Source organism: Platalea leucorodia (assembly GCF_965183815.1).
Source record: "Platalea leucorodia genome assembly, chromosome: 2".
Taxonomy (NCBI): Eukaryota; Metazoa; Chordata; class Aves; order Pelecaniformes; family Threskiornithidae; genus Platalea; species Platalea leucorodia.
Genome location: NC_138824.1, coordinates 73559741 through 73587276, shown reverse-complemented (window position 1 = coordinate 73587276; position 27536 = coordinate 73559741). Strand labels below are relative to the sequence as shown.

General features: G+C 42.4%; 1 protein-coding gene across 7 annotated transcripts in view; it reads left to right on the top strand.

Moving 5' to 3' along the window:
• Positions 1-2912, top strand: part of HERC2 (HECT and RLD domain containing E3 ubiquitin protein ligase 2) — a 116399-nt gene extending 113487 nt beyond the window's left edge. For all 7 annotated transcript variants that reach the window (XM_082303852.1, XM_082303849.1, XM_082303850.1 and 4 more), the window contains 3 exons: positions 459-564; positions 1105-1317; positions 1926-2912. In XM_082303852.1, coding sequence (XP_082159978.1) covers positions 459-564; positions 1105-1317; positions 1926-2198 — 592 coding nt within the window. In that variant the 3' untranslated portion in view covers positions 2199-2912. The remainder of the gene's footprint in view (positions 1-458; positions 565-1104; positions 1318-1925) is intronic.
• The last annotated feature ends 24624 nt before the right edge of the window (positions 2913-27536 follow it).

Genomic DNA, 27536 nt, shown 5'->3' with positions numbered 1-27536 from the left:
CAGAGTGTTAGACTTATCTGTGTCTGTCTTGAAATACAACTCCTGTCCTCAGACATCATTTAGTTCAGACCCATTTTTCTTTTACCATTATGTCTGTCTAGTGTTGGGAATGTTCAAGGGCAGAGTTTCAAAGCACACCTGTTCCTTTCCCAAGAGCATGTTGTTTCCAAATGGGGTATTGGTTTGTTCTTGCCAGGCACAGCACATGAATAATACTGGAAATAAAATATCCTAAACATTGGGAGGTATCTCTTCATACTGAGCTTGCTGTGCAATATGAATTGGTGTAGAAACTGGTGTAAGTCAAGTGTCTTGTGTGATAAATGTTTATTAATGTTCCTTGGCACATAGCTGGAGACTCGAGGAGAATGGTTAAATTTTCCTTGATATTACAGTAATTGCTAGAAATAATTGCTAGAAGTGGCATTCAAAGAAACTCTGAAAATGTGTCTCTGCAGACTTCATGAATTTGACGAACAAGTTGCAGCAGTTCGTGAGGGGATGGCCCGTGTTGTTCCAGTTCCTCTGCTTTCGCTGTTTACAGGATATGAACTGGAAACTATGGTATCAATTTCTGTTTTGCTAACTCTGTCAGACTAACTTGGAGTGAGATTCTTCACTTATATCTTACTAATCCAAAACCCACATTAAATACTATTCATAATGCTTGCTCTGTGATTGCAAACATTTTGTCCAAGGAAAGACTAGAAAATATTTAGTTGCCCTCTTGGTGTTAATAAGGTTATTTTGATATAGCTGAGGAGTGATGTAATGAATTATTTCTGGAAGAAACAAACAAACAAAGCCAAAAAACCCCCATGAAACAGGGACCTAGGAGGTGAATTGGAGATATTCATCCCAAGTAGAATGTTTAATTCTTTATGTGATTCAGGAATATGAAAGAAAGTTCATTATTGTCCCCTGATGGTATGATGTATATTTAGTATTACTGTCATAGGAGACTATGCACAGCACTTCAAATATTTGAATGTTGATTTTGTCAGTGTAAAAGCTGATTAAATATTTCAAAGAAATGGAGGGAACAAATCACCTGTAATTGATTTGATCAGATTTTTGTAGCTTATCACTATATTTTATTTTCAGGTATGCGGAAGCCCAGATATTCCACTTCACCTTCTGAAATCTGTAGCAACTTATAAAGGCATTGAACCAACTGCTTCCTTGATACAGTGGTTCTGGGAAGTGATGGAATCATTCTCCAATACAGAGCGATCTCTCTTCCTGCGTTTTGTGTGGGGCAGAACAAGGCTGCCCAGGACTATTGCAGACTTTAGAGGGAGGGACTTTGTTATTCAGGTAAGGTGTGTGGGATGGGGTGTGGGATTTTTATTTTAAAAAGCTGGTAGTGGAGAAGTAGTAGCGTGACATAACAAGAGAACAGGCTGATTTCATTAAACTGTTCATGCAACATTACGTTGTAGATTCGACAGTGCAACAGAGACCTATAATGTGTATAAATATTTCTGTCTTGACTGGGGCAAGTGGATATTTATTTCATTTACCAGCCATTTGCTTCTCTGGATTTTGGTAGTTTTCCACTGTCGGTCATCAGCTGTTTTTGCTGGCATTTATTTAGCATTTCATTCAGCTCACTAATCATTTCAGCTAAATTAAAAAACCACAATCGTCAAATCATATTTTGGTATTTGCTGAAGTAATATAATACTTTTTAGATTGTTCCCAACCATATATTAATAATGAAAAAAAGCTCATATATGTCTGTTTTTATTTATTTACTTAGTGTAGGGAAAATGGATTTGGTCTTTTCGTTGTTCTTTTAAGGAACTTCAGCATCAGAATCACTAATCTAACATGCTGTTAAAAAGGATTCTCAAGTATAATTCTGATATATATTTGTGGCTTGGACAGTGAATCAAAAAGATTATGCTTTTTGTTTTCAACAGGTGTTGGATAAATACAATCCTCCAGACCACTTCCTTCCTGAGTCATACACTTGCTTCTTTCTCCTGAAGTTGCCCAGGTATTCCTGTAAGCAAGTACTAGAGGAAAAACTGAAGTATGCCATTCACTTCTGCAAGTCTATAGACACTGATGATTATGCCCGGATAGCACTGACAGGAGAGCCAGCGGCTGATGACAGTAGTGATGATTCTGATAATGAAGATGCAGATTCTTTTGCTTCAGATTCTACACAGGACTACTTAACAGGACATTAATAAAAATAATATAAGGGATAGTTGTCAGAAGCACTGAGGCAAAATGCCTAAATGACAATGATGCCAAGGACAGTTTAGGTCTCAGAATATAGAGTATGTAGTCAGAGGGATGGTAATCTTCTGAACATGGGGAAAGTGTGTTTGCTACTCACAGTAGGAGTTAAGGGTTACAGCTTAAACCATCATCTTAGAATAAATGGCACAGTATATGGGCATTTAACATTTATTTTAAGAGCTGAAAGTGGCCCCCCATAATGCTGCACTACATTTAGAACCTTTGTGTTTACTGAAGTGTTGTAAATGTTTATATAAATATGGTAGTGCAGCATCCAAAAGGCAGTGAAACCTTTAAATTGTGGGTGCAATAAGGTTTTTTCATATTAAGTGTTGTGTTCTGTGCATCTTCTTGATTGTATATTGGAAATACTGTGCAACAACTGAATAGTATTATAAATATTTCAATTAACTTTACTAGAAGTTTGTTAAAAATTTTTGAACATTGAATTAACATTATTCCTTGAAATTCTTCTATAGATAATAAAAATGGCCAATAGTTTCACCTCCACCCCTGGTTTGTATATTTTAGCTTATGCATTATTTATCTCAAATTTGATACCTTTCTGTGAACAGCATCATAATTCTTATCATGGAAAGTGTACTGTATATAATTTGTGCCATGTAAATGCAAAAGTTATAATTTCCCTCCAAATAAAAGTTCTGCCACAGAAAAAAATAGCGTGTGTTTTTTAATAGTAATGCAGCTGTTAGACGGGATGAACATTGCAACGGCTCTGCCAAGAGATGTTTCTGAAATTTACAGCTGTTGACCAAACAGTGCTGGTGTTCCTCCAACAATATGTAGCTATAGTAGGTGCATTGCCATAGGCAGAACATGAGCTATAGTAAAGTCAGAGCAAGTCTACACAACATGCTAATGTCGGTGATTAGATACACTTTGGTTATGCAGTTGTTCCTAATGCTACTGTTGCCAGTAATGGTAAATTTGTTCTTGGACACCTGGGGAAAAAATTGGTTTTGAGGAAGTGTAAGGGACAGATGTTTTCAAGTACCTAAATATGAGTAGAAGAATATGATGACACTCATGTAACATATTGTCTCTGAGAAAATTAGATCATTTTACAAGGCTTGATCACGAAACATTGTGCATCCAGAGTAACCTGTTTGAATAACTCATTGAAGTCAAGTGGCGTTCAGGCAGGTGTTGTGTTTACTACACAGTGTATGCACTAGTTTTTCGAAGTAGGAAAATAAGATGTAGTTGTGCCAAAGCACTAATATTTTACTTCAAAATCCAGTAGAAGGTGATGTCATACCATTTCTTCACTAATTATTAGGATAGGTATATGTGAATATTTAACATTTTACAGTTCAGAGTTGATTCTTTTTTTTTTTAGTGTGTGCATTTGACTTCTATTCCAACTTCTGTAAATTTACCTATTAACTGTGGTCATGAAATCAGTTTTCCCAAGACATAGTTGATACTTCAAAATAGTGGTGAAACTACCTGTTTGTTGTTTCAATGTCAGAGTTTTGAAATTCGTGAGCTTTCGAGGCCTCTATTTCGTGCTCAAGATCTCTTGCAATAAAAGCTCCTGTCCCAATCCTGTGTCTGGCTGGAGATTCCAGAAGTCAGGACTGTGCCCTGTCCTCCAGATTTTCTTTGTCTGCTGATGAAAAAAGCTGAGTCGTCTTTGAGTCTTAAAAAAGATGCAAAACCCCCAAACCTGAAGCAACCTTTTTTGTCTTTGCTGCTGAATTGAATTTCTCCCAAGGTGAAGAGTGGAGAATCTAGTACAGAAGCGCTCATGTGGTTGTCTGCTGTCCTTTGCCATGCTAACACGGGAGCCCTGTAGGCATCCAGCTTGATCAAAGAGATTCTGTGGTCGGCTTTTCAGGAGATGTGATGGATGAGTCATGCCCGAATACCACAAGCCCAAGGACTGAGACCAAGTTCAATTGCCATTCTTGAATTTCAAACCCCATTTCAGGAGCGTATGAGCTACTATAACATAGACTCATAGAATGATTTAGGTTGGGAAAGACCTTTAAGAACATGGAGAAGTTTTATAACTTGCTTAGGAAAGAAAAAGAATATCAGAGTTCTTCATCCAAGAAAAGCAAAAAGGAAGCATCCTTTATGTAAGGAAGCGGTTGTTAATTAGTGAACCATGTAAAAGAAGTTTTTTAAGCCTGCTTTGCTTTCCCATTTGAACAGAAGAGTCTCAGACACCCTTTTACAGTGTGAAATGCTTGTCACCCATGGCCTGGCTTACCGCGTTTCTGAGTAGCTGGTTGTCATTCTTAAAAAACATTGTTTCAAGTGGTCAAAAAATGGGATTTGCTCTTAATTGGCTTTTACATGCAAATTCCTAGTCTGAGAAGGAAAAGGACTCAACCTTGCAAATGAGGAATGGGTTGCTAGTGCTCCTTTCTCTTCTTCATATGTTACTTCCGTGTAAAACCAAAGATGATGGTTTGTTTTATTCTAAAGCTTTACCATTACGAAATTGCAGAAGATGGAGAAAAATCCCTTCCGTTGTTCAAAACTACTCTTTGTTGCCTGGGTAAATTCCTGATACCTCTCAAACCACCTAATAGCTGCTAAACAACCTGTGAATAAGGAGAGAAGGTCATTGAGTCCCATCAGGGAGTTTAGGGGGCATGTACCATTTGTAATCATGGTACTTGTTCCTTAACATCATGTTAGTCAAAGTCGTCTTCAGGCCAGCATACATAGGTACTTGCCTCCCCTGCAAGCATCTTTATCAGCAGACTATGTGCAAAACTACACCATGCAGCGCTCTTCTAGAAAAAAGGGAAGCAGTGGCTTCCAAAGATCTCATTGATAACATGATTTCACTTTTTAGTTTAAAGAAAACGTACAGATGTGTAGTTTCCTGTAGATGTTGCCTTTCAAGGTTAATCTCCCAACTAATCTTATAGTTAAAAATTATGGTGTTAACTAAAGCATGCCAACATGTTGTTTTCTTTTTTTTTTTTTTTTATTCAACTGGGGTTCAAGGGTGTGAGAATGGTCGAAAAGTTATTCTGTCGTGGGGTCATGTCCTGACCTTAAGTGAAAACTGCAGCAAAGCAGCACAACTGTGAATGTGACAGGCAAACTGTTTGTGAATTGATGCTCCTAATACTTGGAAAAGGTTCTGCTGATTTGCGTGTTTGTCTCAAATGTGAATGTTGATGGTATGTCTGCAGGGCACTGTTCTTCAGCTTTGCATTTAGTCATCTGATGGCCAGCAAGTAAGATTGTGTGAAGATCTCACAGAAACACAGAGTAGAATTGTCTCGGTTGTTTCCTGCCTGGGCTCATCCTTGATCAGCTCTCTCCAGCGAGTTTGGATGTGGTGTGCTGGCATCATGACCTGAAAAAGGTCTCAGAAGAAGCATTTGGAGAAGTTTGTTGGAGGACGTGGAGTCACGCACATGATATAATACAAAATCCTCTAGGATTCTCTTTTGTAAACGCATCGGTGCTAAGTGAAAAGAAACTTAATCCTTGTTGGGCACTTGCATACACTCACTACTGATGATAAGCCTTAATAAGGATGGGGTACAGCATTTCTAGAAAACAAAAAGTCTGAGATAGGAGTATGCCTTCTTGTTTCACTGTGACAACTGTATCAGTGTGCAGGGACAAAAAGTGCCAATGTGGTTCAGTCTCAGTGGTCGGCTGAGCTTTGTGACCCTCTTTAGCAGCAACTCGTAGGAAAAGAAAATGCATGGAAGTGCAAAATCAAAATGCAGGAAAATAGGATGCTTGCAAGCATAGGAGGCTGCTCTTCCCGCTCTTTATGCAAAGTTTGACCCATGGTCAAGACATGACAGTTAATGTTTCTTCCCAAACCAGTGTGCTGTTTCAAAGGTCCAAAAGGGGAGGAATTAAAGAATGACCAAGTAGATGAAGCTGTGATTTCTTTTCCTAGAAGACAGACTTTTGAGTTCATTATTCTGTGTAAAGTATTTCACCGCTATTTTGAAGAAAAGATGCTCTTTACCTTCATAAACGGATCTGTTTTGAGCAAATTATTTCCATAGTTTTCAAGTGATAATTTTCCTAATGCTTGTTCTGATGTTTGACATTTGTGGCACGAACATGTGATTTGCCAACTACAAATTATGAAACCATTCTAATGCTTCAACCTCGTAGTTAACAGATGAGGCAGGTTTGTTTTATTATAGCTTTTGATACTGTCCCTTCCTTTGTAATGTTCTTCTATAAGTAAACTAAGAAGACCTCTTAAAGGAGGTGGAGGTAAAGCTGCATGCAAAGTGTGAAGGTCCCTCCTAAACTGGAGAAACTTTTTGAGTAAGACTTTTGCACGTGTCCTTCCTAGTGCTGCTGCTTCTCATGTTTTTCATCAGTTTCATCACATCGACTTAGAAGCACCCATAAAAATAAACTAGAGAACAGGGTCCATGTGCAAAGTGAAGCCGACAGGAGAAGGGCTGAGTGACCTGAGCAATGCAAAAGTCAATGGATTATGAAGTCCTGTGCATAGAAGGAAGAAATCAACTTCATGAAATACTTGTGCATGGGGGCCGGGTGGGATTTGGGCTGGCCTGAGTGAGTCGCTCTTCCTCCACGCTCCTGCAGAGGACGGGGGATTCCTAGGGAAGAACTGGCTGGACAAAACCAGGAAGGAAAGGGACTTTTCATAGTGCAAACTGGGCGCCTGAGGCGCGTCCCCTGGGTGGTGGATAGGGGATCCCTCTCTGGAGGGTGCACCGGATAAAATTGAAGAAGGTGCCGCGAACCAATGCAGCCTAAGGGAAGGCCACCCTGAGAGAAAAACCGCTGGCCCTCCAAGTCATGGGGGTTGGGCAGGAGGCCAACTACCTCCTCCCGGAAAAAAAATAAAAAGTTGCAGAAACGACGAGCATCAACTTTCAAAAAAAAAACCGAAATGGCGGAGATGGAGAAAATCAGTAATGAAGTGAGGAGGAGGAGATGGAACTGGATCAGTCATATCTCGAGGAAAAAACCAACAGAAGACTGCGCTGTGGCCCTTGGGACTCCAGAGCACGCAGCCACAGACCGATCGAAGTGGAAGAACGATGTTCGCGCCTTGTGTGCCTCCTGGCACTGAGAGAATTCAGATTCAGAACTGGGCGCCTGCCTTCCTGGGATCCTCAGGGCTGCTGCTTCCCTGCTGAGTCACTGACCAGGCTCCAGTCTGTGGCACTCATGTGACTGGAGTTGCCTACGTGGGGCAGAGCTCAGCTGCCTTGGGAATTTTTCATTTTGGAACACCATAGTAAATCTTTCAATATGGAAAACATTGGGATAAAAAAGGGAATGATCCGTTGTCCATAGTTATTCAAAGCAGGTTGAGAAGAAATAGTATCCCTCCAACAGAGATACTTGACACCCCGCCCCTCCCACTTTCTAACTGTAGAGACATTTAAGAGCCAGAATGCCCAGTCTAGGCCGATTATGAATTTTGGTCAATAAGAGTTTTTAAAACCTTGTTAGACATCTCTTGGTGATGATCTGATGATACTTGATCTACCCTCAGTCAGGCAGCTGCCCAAACTGATTTCTGAGTCCTCTCAGCTTATTTGTTACTCCTGCAATGCTCTATTCATTATTAGCTTCTCTAAAACTGAATTTCTAGTAAGTAGAATAGACTCTGCAGTGGTACCCTGCCCATCATGTTCTAACCAAGGTGCCTTGAGGCATCCAAACTTACTGTAGACAAGACCCTTGAAATCTTTATCAGTTACTACAAGTGAAGATACTGAAGCTTTTCAGCTGCTTGCTTTTCTTTCTAGTGTGGACCTGCACTGACTCAACAGGATATTTTCTTTTTCAATAACAGCTTCCTTAAACAGATGCCAGCTCCTCTGCATGTACAGTTCTCCCTGACTCCATCAGGGCTTGCTGATCATTTAGGATAGAGACAGGCTGCCGTTCTGAGCCACAAGAGTCCTCTAGCACCTTCCTGCAGCTCCAGCCAGAGCCATGTGTCTGCTGGGGGAATGCCACAGCTCTGGCGGAGCCTGGTGCCGTGGGACGAGCAGTCTCCTCTGCCCCAGGTGAGCCTAGCGCTCACAGCCCGCCAGCGCAGGGGTGTTTCTGGTTCATGGCCTTACAGCGTGACTGCTCACAGCTGCGTTAGATTGAGGTTGGTGCTGACCCTCTGTTGCCAGTGCTCAGTTTAATACAGTAGTGTGGATACACCTGTCAGCCTTGGGGGAGAAACTAAATGGTGGAGCAGCGAAGCAGCAAATGGCCGTCCTTCAGGCAGCTCTGGAAGCAACGGGCACGTTAAGCTATCGCACTGACATTTTGTTTTTTCAAGGACAACGTCTGCACTAAGATGCTAGTGAAAGCCATGCAGAGGGGTTTCCCCTCTGCCTGCCCCCTGCCCTGGCTGGGCTGTGCTGCTGCTCTCTCGGGGCAGGGAAGACCTGTATGCTGGATTGATAGAGTGACTCCTTCCTCATCCCCTGCCCGAAAGCTGTTGGTGGCTATTTTTCAACGGGATTGTTTCCTTTCTCTGGTTTATCAGATGGCTCCACAACCAATTGCAGTGGCCCAGTAAGATGGGTACAGGAGAGCAAGCACCACTAAGCCAGCCCTGCCCCTGAGCCATAGAATCATAGAATCATTTAGATTGGAAAAGACCTTTAAGATCATTAAGTCGAACCTTAAACCTAACACTGCCAAGTCCACCACTAAACCATGTCACTAAGCCCTTCTTATCGTTCCTCTTTAGCAGTCCACCGAGACTGCAAATACCGGCCAAAATGCCTGCTCTTCTCCCAGATGCAGGGGCTGTGTGCTGGCCACAGCTGTTTCTTTTACGGCTGCAGGGAGGGAAGCCCTGCTGAGCTGTGAGCATGCTTCTTGTTGGCAAAGCACAACCTCACGGACAGCCACCGCTTCGGCCACTGGAGAAGGGGATGCGTTGAGGCCAGAGGCTGGCTGGCGGGGGGGACGCGGTGGGAGCGTGTGACTGAGTGCAGGGAAGGGTGAGGAGCCAAGACTGCCTCCACCATCCACAGCAGCCAGACCCTCCCGGTGCCCCCCGAGGCTGGGAGGCCATGGACAATGGAGGGCCCTAGTCCATCAGGTAAAGTAGGTGGTGCTGGGGGAGCCCCTGCAACACAGGGGTCCCTGGGTGCCTCCAGCATTTTGGAACTGCCTCGTTTTGTTGTTCCAATCCATTTTTTTTTTCTCCTTAGTATTTCTGGCTTGTGGAAGCCTTTCATCTTGATTGCATTTGCAGACCCAACGTTTGCATCCTAGCCTGCTCCTTTGCTGGGATAACCCAGCATTGTCAGGTTGGGGGCCTGGAAGTGCAGCTTTAAGGCTTTTACTGTCAGATCAAAACTGCCATAGCCCCATGGCAGGGATAGCTAAATGTTGTGTAGATTCATTTTACCAATTCAAACCGGCTCAAACGATTACACTGGTGGGTAAAGTAGGTGTTATCAAGCTCCAGTGGCTGTCCTGGAGCCAGTATGAAGCTGACCCAAATTTTGTATTGTGGGCCTTGGCTACTTCAGTAGGAATGCCATCCTGTGGACATGTAATTTGTCTTTCTAGTTTGTTATGCAGAAATCCCAAGTTTTTGTTGTGAAAATGGCAACTATTTTGAATAGCAGTAGTCTATTTAACCATTTTTGTGCACTGTCAGAAGACAAATATTGTGCATTGTATGTGTCAGGGGAGGAAAGCCCCTGGGAGTAAGAAACGTGTTTGCTATAAAATTCTCCATAAAACCAGGCAAGTATGACTCCAGGTGACATTTGTCTTGGCTCCAGGTGAAATCACTTTTGGCTTCAGTCTCTGGGTTTGCCCCTCAGTCTTGGTTCAACAAATAAAACTGCCTGCATGCTGCAGGATGTCAACACCATTTTGATGTTTCCTTCCAAGATGGTCTTGCTTGTTCCCAGGCACTTTGCAGTGGTGCTAAGGTACCCGTCTATAGGCATGACCAGGGGAGGAGAAGCCTGTGGGAGATTTACAAGCTTCCTCTGTTGTTAAGGGATGGGACCAGGAGTCAGGAGATCAAAGTTCCTGCATTGTACAGAAAAGCTATTTCAACACATGCGCTGCATTGATAAAAGTGATCTCGTAGGAGTGCTACACTCATTTCTTTGATGGAGCCAAGGCTTTGTTCTTGCCAGGTGGTGTACTGCAGAGAGTCGGCTCATCCCACCTAGAAAAGGCTGCCATCCTGAAAAGGGAGCAAGGACAAACAGCACCGATGCTCACTGGTCCGGTGAAATGTACATTGCTACGTCTGTGAAAGTAGCCTCAAAGTGGTGAGCACTGAGTGGGAAGAGGAAAGAGAAGGCAAAAGGTGACTGTGCTTACCTGCATCACAGCAGGCCACAAGAGTTGGAAAGGATGCAGTCAGCATAACCATGGCCAAGAAATGCAAGTAGGATTGCCCTTATATGTTTATAAACAAATTAACGTTGATCTGGGTATTGTTTTCCAAAGATGTAAGAGTTAGGGAATGTAGAGACGACTAATGGAAAACAGTTTGAGCAAATATTTCTTTACAGTAGCTGGCCACAAAACGGCTCACATGCACAAAGCGTGCTTTTGGGATATCCATTTATGCAAGGCTTTGAAGGGAGAAGTGGGAAGGACAAAATCCCTAGCTAGAACTTGCTTACAGGCTGTTTAATTTGAAAGACAGCTGTACAAGCTGTTTCCCTCCATTTGGGAGTGGTACAAACTGTCTTATCACCTTCTCATCTCTTGCAGAGCGGTGACAATTGCTGCTAAGGCCTTGCGGGAGATGATAAAACAACTGCTGTGTGGCACCCCTGGGAGATTCACGTTACTTTTTGGTCTCAAAACTACTCTGAGACAGTAGTGTTTGCAGGAGTAGTCAGTGCACCCTCTACACATCAGACCCTAGATCAAGCTTTCCTGCTACGTTTAGGAAAGAGGTGAATTGCAACTACTGAGCACTCATTTACTGATGTGGCTGGTCTTGGGGTCATTTCAGGAGTTTTCAGTACCTTGTCTGTTGCCTGAAGAAGACAGCAGCTCCTAATAAAAACATCATAACTGTGCTACTGCTGTGTTGGGAGGGGTTGCAAGGTACCTGTTCTGGGTTAAACATCAACTAGCCTGAAAAGCCACCTTGAGGATGACAGACTGCTTTGAGAAGGGCTATACCATGTAAGGGTGGGATTTTGGCGTGACAGAGGTCTTTCATCTGGATTATGAATTGTCATGAAGTGAAATGATGCTTTCTTACCACTGAGATGGACTTTGGGTTGCCAACGTTGAGCAGTCCTCAGCACCCTGTGTGATGAGATCCACCCTTCAGAGGTGAGCATTTGCATGTAACTCAGAAATGCAAGGTTGGCTACGGTCCCTGGAGGATGCCTCTGGTGATGGTCCAGAGCTGGTTTCCTTTTGGTATGGCTTTTGGGCTGATGGAGTTGCATTGGCAAATAGAGTTTTTACTAAACTTTTAATCAGTCATTATAATCCTGCAGCTTTCTGTTATACCATACTGGACCCTTAAAGAAGTGAAAAGCCCAGGTCATCCATGACAAGTTACCTCTTGAAGACACCTTGTAAAGTCTATGGCTGGCACAAAAAACCAATATAGCAGATAGAAAAGAAGCCGAAAAAAGTCAGTGAGCATTACTGGGTCTGGACCTTTTAACAGCCCTGTTGATGTTAATGTGAGACATCTCTGCCATTCCCAAAGACACGAACGCTCCTTTCCCATGGAGAGTAAAAGGTCAGAAACAAAAATTGTGAAGTGAGATGAAACAGTGTCTTGTGAAATCCACCTCGCCTCCATTCAAGTCCAATGTGGACATGGCGATTTATGGTGAGATGTTCTTACGGGTGAGCTTATGGGAGCCAGCTAGGCTTTAAAGAGCCTGGAAAGAAAATTCTTTTCACCAGTTTGGCAAATGTTGAGTTAAACCCTGCGGAGGTGGAGATGTTTCTGCTCGACCAGACAACACAACAGATTCTGTGAAACAGGGCTGGGGCATGTTAGGTAATGTGTAATAAAGTTATAGTTTTCCTAGCAGAACCATATATAAAGTGTGTGCGTATCATTAATTGATAATTAATGTATTATTATTAATTATAGACATATATGGCAAAAAAATGGGAGAGGGATATGTAACTTTGATGGGAAGAAAAAACCTTGTCAACCACTATTAAACTTTACTGAAAAATCATAGCAGTCAAATACCTTCTTTCATGAAAAATTCAAACTTCCCAGTTTAAGCAAATTAGTTTCATGTCTGCTAGAGACATATTCTACACTCTGCCTCACACACAGAAATAATGCTCCATAACCCTATTTAAGACTGAGGCTTGCCTCTGCATGGACACCAGCATAACTATCCTGGAGTAATTATTTTTCTCATTCCACTCCAGACCAGTGCAGGGTGGGGAAGAGGAGAAGGGCTATATACGGTTACTCTGGAATAGATGTGGAGACTGGCATGGGTGCAGAGAGATGTAGAATTTGGAGCCACTCAGTATTTCTTTCTCTTTGTAGATGAGACATCTGCACAGATAAAGATTTGTCTTTGTAATTGCCTCAGCTGAGTTATGATTAACCCCAAGGATATGGGATGACTTTTGAACATGAAGCTCTTCTTGTGTGATGAGTACTGTCTCAAGCTTGTTTTGATGTATGTGCTCATGCATAAAACAGTGTTTGCTCTTGTAATTGCATCTTCTTATACAGAGAGTCACGCAATGGTCCTAGTAGCCCTCTGTGTATAACCTGGATGCTGCTCTCCTGTCCTTGGGCCCCTGAAGCAAGGTATAGAAGTCCAGCAGCTCCCTGGCCTGCGAAGATGGGCAGCGTTTGGTGTGCGGGACAGCTACGACGGTGGGGGGGCTATAGCTGGGAGCGGGAGCAGTGTCGGGCAGGCAGTGCATGCCACCTTTCAGGGCTCAGAGCTGAAAGGGTACCATTGTTATCTGCATCCCTCCCCGACCACGTCCCATGACCTGGTGCGTGGAGCCTTTCACAGTGGATCCAGGCACAGACAACAGGGCTGGGATGTGCTTCCGTCTCCTTGCTAGCAGCATGCTGTGAGTAAGGATTGAAAGTTCATGGGTGCTCTGCTCTTCCTTGCAGGCCCTCCTGCTGCTGGCGAGGCACGCTCGGTGCTGGGCTGACCAGTGTGATGAAAACTGATATGAAACACTCGGAGACCTCCGATAGTAAAGCCCATATAGAGTGTGGGGTAGGTTTGTTTAATATGACTGGGGATGGAATGACAGGACCACCAGTACCGTCTTAGCCTTACCCTGAAGGAAAAAGATCATGGGGTTGGCTGCCAGAGATGGATTTCCTCTGGTTTTTCCTTGCTGCAGCCCTGCCTGGGGTGACTGCTTGTTCCCGTGTGCTCCAGAAGGTGAATCTTTCATTTAAGTTTGCCGATTGACTTTGTTTTCTTCAGCTTTGTCATATATCAGCACAGGCTTCTTGGATGGTCAATTCAAGATGGCAAATCAACATCCAACTATTAACTTGCCACTGAGTGGGCAGTGTTGCTGGAAGACTGTACTGTTCCTGTTCAGTAACTGTCACAGGTATTACAGCTAGGCAGTTTGCAGGTATAAACTATAGACTAGATTTTTTTTTCCTCCCCATGTCTTTTACCTTTCTACTTTCCCTTCTGAAAAACGTTACGTTATTTCAGGTTCGTATTGAGCAAATGGACTTTTCTGCCCCTGTGTTTTCATGAGTTCTGCTCACTTCCACTCCTCTCACCTCCAGATTTCATCTCCATTGCAGACAGGCCCTCACAGGGGTAGGAAACAAGAGGAAGAGCCGGGAGCATACGAGTAGAAAAATGATAGCTAAAGGAGAAAGGAACAGATGAGGCAGATGAGGAAAGAGCCCAGGCACAGATAGACTTGGGCTTGTCTGGGCCTGGAGTGCATTTGCTCAGCGCAGCTCCAGAAACCCAGGAAAACAGCAGTGTGGCTACAGCGTGGTGCATGTGGACACCTGCCTGAGGGGAATCAAATCATTCCTGGTTAGAAAGACCCCTTGCAAAGGCATCTCCCTCTTCCTGTTCACTGTGCAGGAGATGTAGGCATCTCCCTCCGGGGAACCACTAAACTGTGTCACCTAAGGCTTCATCCCTCCTAAATCTAGGTGTCTAAGGTGAAAGTGTCCACATGTGAACTCAGTGTCTGTTCTCCCCATTTTGGGATGCAGAGGCTCAATCAATACAGCCGATACAGTCTGGAGAGTTTTTAATCTCAGCCTGCAGTGGGCACTTGGCTGTGATCGGGGTGTCTCTTTCTTAGACTCTGCTGGCTGCATTGACCCTGCATCTCCAGGAAATACAAGTGGGAGTTTAGACCTGCGGCTTTTGTGTAGACACCTAAAATTTGCCATCACGAACCCCTCCCTGCTTTAGGCTGGGATGATTTGTACATTAGAGGTGTCTGTATCTTTATCTGAGGTGTAGGAGAGCGGTTAGGCTAGACACCCAGCTTTCACACAGCAACGGCAGTGCAGCGGGAGGGGATGAGATGGTGGGTGAAGGAGTCGCCCCTTCCACAGGTGGAGGGCACCACCAGTGGGCTTCCCTGCCACCCTCCTCTGCCCCCAGCCCCTGGGTTTGAGCAAGCAACACTTTCCCACCTGGAAAGTCCGTCAGGAATGTGAAAGCCCCTCTCTGTTGGTCTGAGCTACACGAGTTTCACACAATGGCCAGACTGTTTGCAGGCACATTCCCTACTGAGAAACAAATGTTTATCCATGGCTACAGTAGGGACTTGTTTAGCGTACACGGGCTATGATCTTATTTATTTATCTATGTATTTATTTATCTTAACTTGAAAAACAGAAGCACATGGTAATTTTCTCCATGAAAACATTTATGGGAGGTGTTGGAAATGATGATTTTGCTCAGAAAAAAACAGATAATGAAACTAAACCCAAACCTGGTTTGCCACCTAGCTCTGGTCAGTATTAATTTGTGGAAGCTGAAAAGTTTCAAAACTCAGTATTAGAAAAATGATCGGTTTGAGTCCAGACCCCAGTTAACTCCTGTTTCACTGTACAGGCTTATGGATGTGAAATCCTCAGCTGCTGTTTGCACAGGATCTGCAGCTAACCTACTTCTGAAACCCCTTTCTACCATCAGGTGCTGATCTGCTTCCCAGTTTTGTTTTGTCCCATGCATCCTGAGTATACCAATTTCGCCTTTATCTGTTTTCCCTAAGGATACCTTAGCTCGTATTTTTGATGCTGGGCAGCTTTCTTCTGCTGCTGCAGATTAGTGAGCATCACTTTAGTTAATCTCTTCAGTATACTTATCTGGGTAGACTTGACTCTTTCCTGGTTTTTACAACCTGGGAGGAAAATACTGCAACTCCTTCCAACCCAGTGGTGTACACAGCTTCAGAAAGCCTGGAAGAGCAGAGCAAGTCCATGGCATCAGCAGGAACTTGTAGTGCCTATGTACACAGCGGCCTCCAAACCATCACAAATTTACATGCAGATTTTAGGATATTTCTACATTTACCGGGAAATGCCCTCACTTCTATGGCTAGGTCTCCAGCTAAAGGTTTATAGGAAACAGATGTAAAAGCATGACTTTAATTTCCCATTTCACTAGAGGGCATGAAGTTGCTTATTTAACATATAAACTTCACAAGAAACATTTCTTTTGACTTCTTGGGATTTCTGCCTGGTCTTCCACTGTTAATATGGCTATCCCAGTCATGTAGCACAAATCTTAATGGCAATGTAGGTTAAATGAGGTGATGGGTGTTCGATGAACTCTTATGGCAAACAGAATAGTCTGCATCCCTTTGATGTGTGCCCTCCTGAAATACTACAATTACTATGGAGATCAGTGATGTCTTACTTGCTCCTTATCCCATTTGCTGTCTTCTGTGTTGTACGTCATCTATATAGAGGGAAACTTCATCTTTTTGTGTGTTTTTACAGCATCTCCTGCTTTGGGGTCCTCAGCCATGGCTGAAGCATCTGAGCAATAGAAACATAAATAAACGATTATAAAGTTGGAGGTGAATAATTTATCTTAATAAAGGGATTTTTTTTTTTTTGTATCAGAATAATCTTTGAAAGGAGAACTGGATTCACTTGTCTCCATAAAATCGGATGGGAGGGCACCTGTATGCTTATAATCTATCTGTAAATTAATATTTTCATGGAAATTATGTTTTCTGTGATTAAAAAGGCCTGTCTCATGCTTGCAGGTCTATTGCCACACTAGAGCAGTCAGGGAGTAGCTGTCCTGTGATAGTGGGAGCAGGTATAAATAGATTTGCATTCACAAAACATGACCAGGCACTTCTTGAGTTACAGGGGAGTAAATAACTTCCTAGAGCCTAAGCTATTGTCACCTTGGTGTTTGTAGACAATCAGGTTAAACTGGAACATGTTTTATAATAAGAGAGCATCCATTACCTATGCTCTACAACCTTAGAAAAACCCACAAACCAACACTGAAAAACACACTTTTGGACAATTATGTACTTCCAGCAACAGCACAAATGGAACATTTTAACAGAAACTGCACGATGGTCCATCTTACCGCATTTCCTCACCAGACTCATGTAGTAGGCGCCTCTCCCTAGCAGCAAGAGAGAAGAGACAGGCCACGGATGTACATCCGTGATGCACATCAAATGAGAACATTGGAGATAACTATTGGTGACTTTATGGATAATCCCGAGGGAGCTGGAAGTGTTCATCTCTGCCTTGGATCTTAGAAGGTCAAAAAAGGCTGCTCATCTTCCAAGAACAATTCCTTCTTTAGGAAGGCTCAGCTAGTAGAAACGATAATTACTAGTTACTAACATGCAGTCCTTCAAGGCAAAATGTCAATAGTGTCCTTCTGTTTGCAAAGAATGACTTTTATATTATTTTCCTTTGTGTTATTCTGCTTGTAGCTATCATATTAATGCAGCACCTGTTTCTCCAGTTGGCATATACTGCAGATTATATAACCTTGTATCAGTTTTTGTCTGATACAGGCAAAAAAAGTTTGGCTGGTGTGGTGCTTAATTAACATTGCATTGAGTACTGCAGCATAATTCGTAAATCTTTGAAATTCCAGTATAAAGAAGGAGAATGAGTATTTGTCAGGATAATCTTTTTAGTACTTTCTGATGGCAGAAAAAGTGAATTTATTCCCTCCCTTCAAATATGACCAGTTTTTCATAGCGAGAACTGTTAAATCTGCTCTTTCATAACTTCTGTGGCGCTTTAACAATGTCACTTTTACTCTGTTCTCCTCCTGCTCCCTGCCCAAACTCAGGGCAGCACGTGAAGCGGCTGCTCAGTGAAGCTAATCGTGATCTGTGTGCTCTTTCTCTCTTTGCCACTTGTTACAACCATCTCCGGCTTCACAAGAGCTACGTTTGGGCAGAGAGTACCGGGTGCTGGGAGTAAAAGTTGAGTGCTAGTTCCTCACTGAAATCACATGATGGCAAATCTGGGAATTCCTGCTTCATTTATGGGTGTGCACAGGATGCAATGTCACTCTCTCCTCATCCAGAGATGCTTACTATAAAGAACTGAGCTGAATTCCACAGTGACAAAGCCATTTACCCAAACAAACTCTTTATTCAGAAAACACCAGGCATCTTGCAGGTCCCTCAGCTGAACCAAGACTTTTATTTTTAACATCAGTGCACCTTTTTTTTTTTTTTTTTTTTTCATTTTGGAGGTTTTTATTTTCAAACAAAAGAACCACTTCAAGAAATCTTCAAAAAAGCAGGTAAATGCAATCTTTCTACAAGAAATGTTTTCTAGAATAGTTTAATGCTGTTCTGTTATTTTGAGAGGATGAGTTTTAATATGTGCAATAAAATAATACATATTAAAAGTTAGTCGAACTTTGCAAATAGTGCAGGATCTCTGGACAACATTGATATGTACCTGAGCATTCAGCATTTTAAAACGTTAGTGAGACACATCAAGTATATTTTATAATATTCAATGGTTCTTTTAGTTACATTTCCTTTTACCTTTACATTGTCTCAAACATTAACCTTTCTCAGAATATTAAGTATTTAAAAGATTGTTTTAACTTACTTTAGATTGTAGATTCTTTAGGGACTCAAACTTACTGCAATTTTTAATGTATGTTTTTTTGCCCCTCCTATTCTGTTTATGTGCAAGGAAAGTAGTTCAGGATTACTTTTTGGGCTAGGTGTTCTGCAACGCATGAATCTTCATATTTTAAAAGTATGTTTAGGTCTGTGTGTTGAGATAACATTGATGTTGCAGAGTGACTACATCTCTAACATAAAATGAGTTAATGAAAAATGAATGAAGGAGGTATATACTCCCGTTACTTTTCTGAAGTGTTTGTTTTCATGGATTTTACTCATGTTGGCTGTATTTGTAACAGGCTGTTGTGATTTTTCCAGTCATCTTGCTGGAGTAGTCTGGCAGCAGGAGAGAGGTCTGCAGACCAACAATGGGCTGGTCTGTTCTGCTCAGCACTGCTCTTGCTGCAGGAGGAAGAGGGTGAAACTGTCTCACTTCCCGAGAGCTTGAGATTTTACAAATTAGCTGCGAACATTTGGTTTTCAATGAAACTTAAGCAAGTGGTCAGGGGATTAGTCACATAAATGTAGCTACATATTTTTTATGGGGAATATTAATATAATTTTTTTTTGAGAATAAAATCTGTACTCATATAAAAGAGATGTGAAAGAGCTGCAACTTTCAAGAAATGTTCCCAGCTGATGTGTAGGAATCTTTTTGTATTTCTTAATATGGTCATAGATGGAAAACAGACACTTATTTGCTACCTGAACTCTCACAAAAGATGTTGGTCTTCTCACATGCTACCATCAGAATTGCTGGTAGCTCCTTGAGGGCAGCTCCTGAATTGCTGCTGAAAGCTTAACTTTCAGTGCAGACTTTGACCTATTGGTAGGAGACGAATTTGGACCTCATCAGTCCTCTCTTGAAGCGTCCATATGCTTTCTTCTGCGTTGAGCAGGTCACCACGAGTTAGTCTTAAACATCACTGGAACAAAGAAGGGAAACCATGGATGTCAGAATTGCTGAAATTTAGGGCTGAACATATCCTGGTGAGTTAATGAGAAGATTTGTCTGGGTTATGGGCTTTTCCTACAGCTAAATCTAGGAGAAACGGTTCCTCACTGCAAGCCTTTGGGAATACTTGAAACAGAAGAAATATTTAGGCTTGTGGACATGTGAAACTGCTGTTGAGGGACAAAAATGGAAGAGCAGAGTATTAGTCTAAAGGATTTGCCTATGATATTCCCTTCAGAAGGTGTGTTAAATAAAGCTAAAGCCTATTAGGAGTACTGAGAAATTTAAACTTTCGCCCTCTTTTTCATAGGTAGAGAAGTAAATTACAAAAGGGATAAAATGTATCACGTAAGAAGAGCTTTGTTAGTCCAAGACAATGCAACAATTATTTCTATAATGTTTCCCAGTAACAATGGCTGCAGAAAGACTGAGAAAAAAACCCACAGTCTAATGAATTTTTTTTCTTTCTGTGACTGGGTGCTTTTGCCAGATCACATTTTCCCCTGAGGATTAACTTTGAACTGCCAATTAAAAGTTATTGCTAAATCCTGTTACAGCAGAAAGGCTTCAGGTTCTTACTGTTAAGATTTGGCCATTGTCTCTCTCACAGAATAGATTAAACTGCTGTGGTGTTGGCAAATTACGTTTGCAGAATAGCCACAGAGCCAATATGTTTTTTAGGGGAAGGGTAGCAACTGTATCCAGTTCAGGTTATTTCATTCAATTAAAACAAAAGGAAAAAATCTGAAATTGAGACAAGAGCAAATATTACCACATTGTGTTAACAGTGCAATAAAGTTTGCCTATGATACAGCGATGACTCGGTTTCTTCTTCAAGAGCTTTAACAAAACCCTGTCAGCCTGGCCTGCTTACAAAAGAAAATCACTGAAATCTGTGTACCAAAGGTTGGATGACCTTTCCTACAATTTTTGGGCAAAGGAGCTAGAATACTGCAATAATCCTACTATTTTCTGACAGGCGCATGCTGTGTGTGTCACTGCTCTGAGCGGGGACAAATGGAGCATTATCTCAGAAATCACTGTGTGGTAATGGTTGGCAGATGTTTGCTTTTCTAATGTGGTCACTGTAGGATCATCATCCGCTCTAAAATCTGTGTGTCCAGCTAGGAACAGATCAAACAAGAAAGAGGAATGAACCCACTGATATTTTAATTTGCGTGAGAGAAGAAAGAAAACATACTGCGTTCATTAGAAGAGCTACATAGCGCTCCCCAAACTATCCATTTGCTCTAAGATGTGTGGAACATAGACACTGTATTCAGCCATAAAACAATATTCAGGCTTTGGTGGTCCTTCCATTTCCATGCTTTAGCCCTGATCCTAGACCTGTAATCTTGTTGAAAATATTGAAATTCTTGATCTTTGCAGGAATATAACTACACCCAGCATTTTCCTATCAAAAAAAACAGAGAAAGGGGTGTCTTTTTAGATCAAAAATGATAGCCTAGAAGGAAATAAAACTTGCATTCCTGTTCAGCAAATGAATGGATGAACCTGCTTCTATGCAGGGTAGAGCATCTTCTGGTTGATTGATGACTTTTTCTTGCATGCATCACCTTGTTTTGAAGCTGTCTCCATGACATCTACTGAGAGAAGGCTTAGGCTGGCAAAAAACCTTCTGCAGCATTCAATGGGTTTAGGCAGCAGGTCTGTGGTATTTCAGGAGCCTATAAAAAGAGTAAAACGTACCAAAGAAGGGACTTTGCTAATTGGTAGCATCAGCCGCAGTGGGGATTTCTGGGGCTCTGGACTTCTCTCTTAGAGAAGATGGCTTTTAAAATGGGGCCTCGGCAAGTGCAAAAGGTATGTGATCCAGGGGCTATTGAAATCTTATAAAAGACTCTCATTAGGTAAGTGGCACAGGACAAGGGTATGGAGGCATCTGTCCTCCACAGATTTTTTAGTTTGCTTGCCATTTGCCAGTGTCCTGGTTTCAGCTGGGACAGAGTTAATTTTCTTCCTACTAGTTGGCATAGTGCTGTGTTTTGGATTTAGCATGAGAATAATGTGATAACACGCTGATGGTTTAGCTGTTGCTGAGCAGTGCTTACACTAAGTCAAGGACTTTTCAGCTTCCCATGCTCTACTAGAGAAGAGGTGCACAAGAAACTGAGAGGGAGCATAGCCAGGACAGCTGACCCAAACTGGCCAAAAGGATATTCCATACCATATGACGTCATGCTCAGTATGTAAGCTGGGGGGAGCTGGCTGGGGGGCAGTGACTGCTGCTCAGGGATGGGCTGGGCATCTGTCAGTGGGTGGTGAGCGATTGCATCACTTGTTTTTCCTGGGTTTTGTTTCTCTCTCTCTTTTTGTTGTTTTCCTTTTCATTATAATTTATTATTATTGTTTATTATTATTTTTATTTTATTTTATTTTATTTTATTTTATTTTATTTTATTTTATTTTATTTTATTTTATTTCAATCATTAAACTGTTCTTATCTCAATCCATGAGTTCTCTTACTTTTACCCTTTCGATTCTCTCCCCCTTCCCACCGGGGGGCGAGGGTGAGTGAGCAGCTGTGTGGTGCTTGATTGCTGGCTGGGGTTAAACCACGACAGCCAGCCTCCCCCCTCATCGACAGCAGATACCCTGATCTTCTTCCATGGTCATATATCACTTCAGAGGCTTGCAGTGTCAGATGGCTCAACACTGTAGCAGTCTCATTTGATGCTCATTGCCTTTTACTAGTTTGCATAAACACATGACTTCTTTTACTCTCTTGGGAGGGCTAGTTATTGTTGCATTTATTTGATCTATGAAACTACCAGCACACCCTGTGGATGCTATGCTTGAGGTCTCCTCTAACCATTTCTCTTCTCTGACACGAACTGCTTGTAGCAAGAACTTCACCTCTTTTACACGTATCATTACAATTATTAGTTTAATTTAATGTAGAAAATCAATCTGCTACATTTCTTTTTTAATTAAATAAAGCATCTTGGCATGATGAGCCCTATAACTTCTAATTTAAAAATTGACAACAGCATTGATTATTTTTTTCAATAGACTGGGCTATGATCTCTCTGGTTCCCTCACACAAAGGGACAGAAGGGGTTTTTTTTTTTTGGTTTTGTTTTTTTTTTTTTTTGCACTAGTTCCCAGATATTGAATTCTGCTCAGCCTCAACAAAACTGCTTTCTGCTAATATTGCTGTGGTGTTGCTGCTTGCAGCTCAGCCACCAGAGGTTTGGATTTGTGGAATGAGGTAGTGCCTCACTCAGCTACTGCCACAGCTGGGCTGCAGTTCTCAGCAGCCTCCCAGAGATTGCCTACATGGAGCTTTTCTCCAGCAGGCTTAGAGTTGGTGCCATCAGTTTTCCCTGACTGAAATAATGACCCCTGAGAAATGTTTAGTCAAATATAACGGAGAGACACTTGCTCATGCTGGGGTGCGCGGTGCCTGCCCCAAAACCAGAGGCTTGCTCTAGTCTCAGGCCTTGCATTGGACTATGTAGTATTTTCGTTTCCATTGTTCACAGCATCATTTGTTAAAATCTCATCTTTTTACCTATCATCAGACCAGGAGGGCTTGAGGCACACGTTTTCCTCCCAGTCCAGTGGCAGAAAGCCAATACCATTACATGACTTTTGGATTAATGGATCTGTGATTAGCATGGATTTGTTAGTTACTGTGCAGGGAAGCGGCTGTCCCATGAGGCACAAGGCACAGCTGGGGTGTATTTTGTGCTCTGGGAGGAGCAGCAGCAGGGCGAGCACAGCAAAGCGGCTCTTCCAGCTGCCTGGTGCGGGAGCTGCTTCACTGGGGATGCTGGGAAGTTTGCTGGAAGGGAGTTTGTTTGAAACTAAATCTGAGCAGAAACATAAGTGTGACACTTGGCACTAGTCCCTGTAGGTGATTTTCCCTCTGAAAGAGGTTCTCTTTCAGAGAAGTAATGAAATACAGCACTATGTAATTGCTTGTCCTAGAAATAAATTTTTGTTATGGCCTTGTAGGTTTATAAGTTTGTAATTTGGTTTTTGAGCAGAACAGCTGGATTGGTTAAAATGTGTCATGAAAAGTATATTTAAGTCATAACACAAGCACCACAAATATTTAAGATTTTTTCCGTTTTCTTGGGAACAGGGCAGCGTTCAAGGTGAAAATTGCCAAAAGATACACTAAGTACAAATTGGAGAGGTGTTGCAACTGTTCAGGATCTAGTACTACGAACTACTCTTAAACTACTACTGCTCTTAAACTACAGCTTCTCCTATGTCAGACATTAATCATAACCTACAGGCATATGCATAGTTGAGGCAATATCTCTTTGTCTGTAGAGACATCGTCCAATAATTGTATGATTATGAAGGAGCCATTTCAGTGTCTGCACATCTATCCCTAGTGATTGATCTTTACAAACGGTCTCTGTTAATTTTGGTTGTTGTGGCTCTTTGCAAGGACAGTTAATTTTAGCTCCTAGTAGAATTCATGTTATAGAAACTGCTGCAAATTTCACAACAGTGTGGAGATCTCATAATAGATGGGTAATTTAGAAATTTGTTTTAATCAAGCTAACCAGAGTTCTGTAGGCAGAAATATTTGTCAAAGCGGGATCATTTATCATCAGTAATGTTCATACCATAAAGCATTTTTGAATATTTGCCATTTGTATTTGGGAATGCATGCAGGAAGATTTCGGGTTAAGGGGGCTGTTTAAAGCAAGAATAGTTTCTACCTGTTTGGTAGCTCTGGCAATATGTTTTCTTTTACCTTGTCAAAGACACAATGCACGTTCATAAATCTCTGCTAATTATCTTCTAATTTCCTGATTAGGTTCTTGCTCTGTCTCATCACTAGCAGGGAGAGTTTTACCTGGCAGTTGTGAAGGGCAGTGGGCTAATTACAGGGCCTTGAATACAAATATCACTGGAAAAATTGGAAAAAAAAACCAAAGTAAGCCTTGGGATATACATGGATGAGACAGCTGTGTGCCTCAAAGCTAAAGCTCCTGAAAATTGGCAAGGCAGGGAGAGGAAGAGACACTTCAGCAGGGCTTCTGTAGGAAATGAGGCAGCTGAACACACTCACTCACTAATAGGCACAAGAAAACTTATCGGGAGAGCCTTAAACACCCTCAAACATGGCTCAAGCTTCAGTCAAGGACCTGACTTTTTCAGCAATGAACTCAATCTGTTACGACCCATTGAAAGTAAGAGCCCTTTAGGGTTTTTTGTGCTGGTGTTTTATACTTGTTTTTATAACCGCTAATACGTTTTTTCAGAATTGACAGTCTTGTGCTTGTATGCCTTTGCTTGATTTACTTTAAAATTGCATAGTGCATCAAATGGGACTAATTTAATTTATAAACTGGTGTTTCACTGCAGATACAATTTCCCATTGAAATTTTTCCTGGTGCATTACACTAAGAAGCTCAGAAGCACAGGAGAAAAAGTGCTTAACTATAGCCAGTAGTGGACAGTTATCCTTTATCTGAGCAGAACCTCGATGAACTTGCTGCCCATGGATGACCCTTCACGTGAGAGCTTGAGGGAGGCTCTGGCAGAGCAGGGAATCAGGGTGGGTTGCTGTAAGTGTGCGGGGAAATGTAGGGTCTATTCATAAATCCCTGCCTCCTCCCACAGCGAGTTTTGCATCCAGCTGCTCCTCAGACCGTCTGTGTCTAACCGGGAATGCCTCATTGCCATCTGAGGAATTTTACATAACGGTCAGGGCGGTCAGCTGAGAGGCGAGCGTCAGCCAAACGCTCTCCCTGCTGTCATGTGTGCCGGGGTCTGGCCCTCGCCTGCTACGGTTTGCTGCAGGCATCACCGACTTGTTTTAAGCAAACATGCTTCTGGGCAGGCTGGGGCCCAGCCTATGGTGTAGTTTCAGGTGGTGACTTCTGGGGATGGGGTGGAGGATAAACTTTTCAGAAGTGCCTTGGTAAAATAAGGACCTATATTAGCTTTGAAAACTGACCTTATGGATTGATAGGGAGATACGCAGTTCTGCCTAAACCCTTCCAGACAGGGAATTAGGCTTCTGTTCCTCAGAAACTATGACACTTCAAAACATTTACCATTGGTGTTTAAATGAAGTAAAGAATTTTGGAATAAGAAACAGATGAAGACTCCCTGAAGGACAGCCTAGTCCTAGCTTGGTCATGGGAGACACAAACTCCATGCCTTTGCCTCCCAGGAGCCATAACCTATCAGCTACTGGGAGCCCATTCCCTTCTCACATTGGGTTCACGTACTCGGGGAGCGCCTGGCCCAAACGCTGGGCTACTTTGTGTACCCTAACTGATAGTACCTTGGTCTATTATCTGTCTTACCTAGCTTTGAAGCCAGGCCTGGTCTGAGCAGAAGCTGGACTAGGTGATCTCCAGAGGTCCCTCCCAAACTGGACAGTTCTTGATTCTTGTGTCCTCCTTTGCAGTGGGTCTTTGGGTTGCTTCAGATCTTCCAGGGAAGAAAGAAACTTCAAGCTGTGTCCTACCCACAGGAAACAAATGCCCTGACCACAGGCTGTCAAGTCTCCTTTTCCCCGACCCAAGAGATATGCAGAAGCTAGTTTAGTTGACCAGTTTGAGAAACTGATATAGCTCCAACAGCTTGTACTAGTAGATATCAGCAGCAGAATACCCAAAGTCAGGTCAAATGCTGGGCTGGTGGGACATTCAGATGAAACTCTAGTTTTGGACCAGAGATTTTAATCCAGCTCCCCTGTATTCCCAATGAGTCCTTGGTCTTTTTGATGCTTTAGGGTCCCTCTTTCAGTCTGGTTTTAACCAGAATTTCTGCAGTTGTCCAGGAAAAACCTTCTTCTAATAAAATATCACTTGCAATGTAGTGTCATGGGCCAGGAGCTCTTTGCAACAGGAATTTGTGAATACTTGACATTTTCATGGGTTCAAAAGGTGGCTGGACAAGTTCATGCCATGGAAACCCAACAAGGGCTGTGGAGAACAAAGCTACCATCACCTGCAAATTTCAAGGTTCAGGACCTGCAAATCCTTGGAGACTGGGGAAGGCAGGACAGGGGACTTGGCAAGGGAGGGTAGCTCTGAGCTACCCTGGAATGTCTGACCTGTAAGCACAGCCTTTGCTACCTATGAACAGATTCACTGAGCTGTGCCTTAACCTTAATCTTGCTGCATTTCAGCAGCAGCGTCGTAGTTCTTCCTCCACAGACCACATCCTAACATGATCATGTATCCCAATGACAGTTTTACAACATAATGTACATATTTTGCACTAGAAATGTTTTTGCAAACACTTCTTCTATATTCCTGACTTCAACTGACGATGGGAATGAAAGTTTCTTGTGTCATTGTGTATTTACTGTTTTGTTAGGCTTCAGACTTTTCATTGCATATGTAAGTCTAGGCAGCAAGTACATCATGCTTGTGCCTGCCTCTGAGCAATTTTCCTAGCTGAGTAAAACTGAAAAACATGAAATGAAAGGAGTTTAAAAAAGTAAGTGTGAATCTAGACTGAAAGAAACATCTTCTTTGAAAAGTAGATATAGCAGGCACATGCACACAACCACTTACAATTAGAACTTTTATTTGCTTTAAGAATTTAAGGGCTGTTGCTCCTTGTCTGTATCCTTGGTGACCCCTTATGCGTTAGCATTTCATAGAGAGGGACTATCAGGCTGTTAGGAAATACTCCTTCCCTCCCAAGCATTGTACAACGCTGTAACGTTTTTCTCCTGGAGAGGGAAGCTGAGTAATTTCAGTGAACAATATGGTCTTTGATATCAATGAATAATCTAATGGCTTTTTTTAAGTACCGGGTGGTAATGAATTTTCTTCTTTTTCTTCTTGACATTTTCTGTGCATCATGCTTCTTAGACCCACTAAGCAGTGAACTTTTTCATGCCATCCATGACAGTTTTACCTTGATCTGCCCTGGTGGAGAGGATGCCTTGCCTCAGTCCATCCTTGAACACAGCTGTTCAGGTGTTCTTAACAAATGGTGGTTACAGCTGTAAATCTGTCTTTGTAGTTTTTCTCTTTGGGATGTGCTGCTCATTTTTGCACACATTTTCCTTTCCTCCATTTTATGTGACTACCTGTAGATGCCCATTCCAGTCTTACTGGGGGCATTTTAATGCGGATCAGAAGTGCACATCTGAACCGAATCTTCCCACTATCTCTGTATGCTGTGCTTTGGTTCATGTGGTGAAGCAGTCTCAGAGTGCACAAACTGGATTACTTTTGGCTGAAGTTTAAACCAGGAGATGCACTCTCGCTCCTGATGGGCATTCAGTCCACAGGACCAGACTAGGGCTAGTCCACACCAA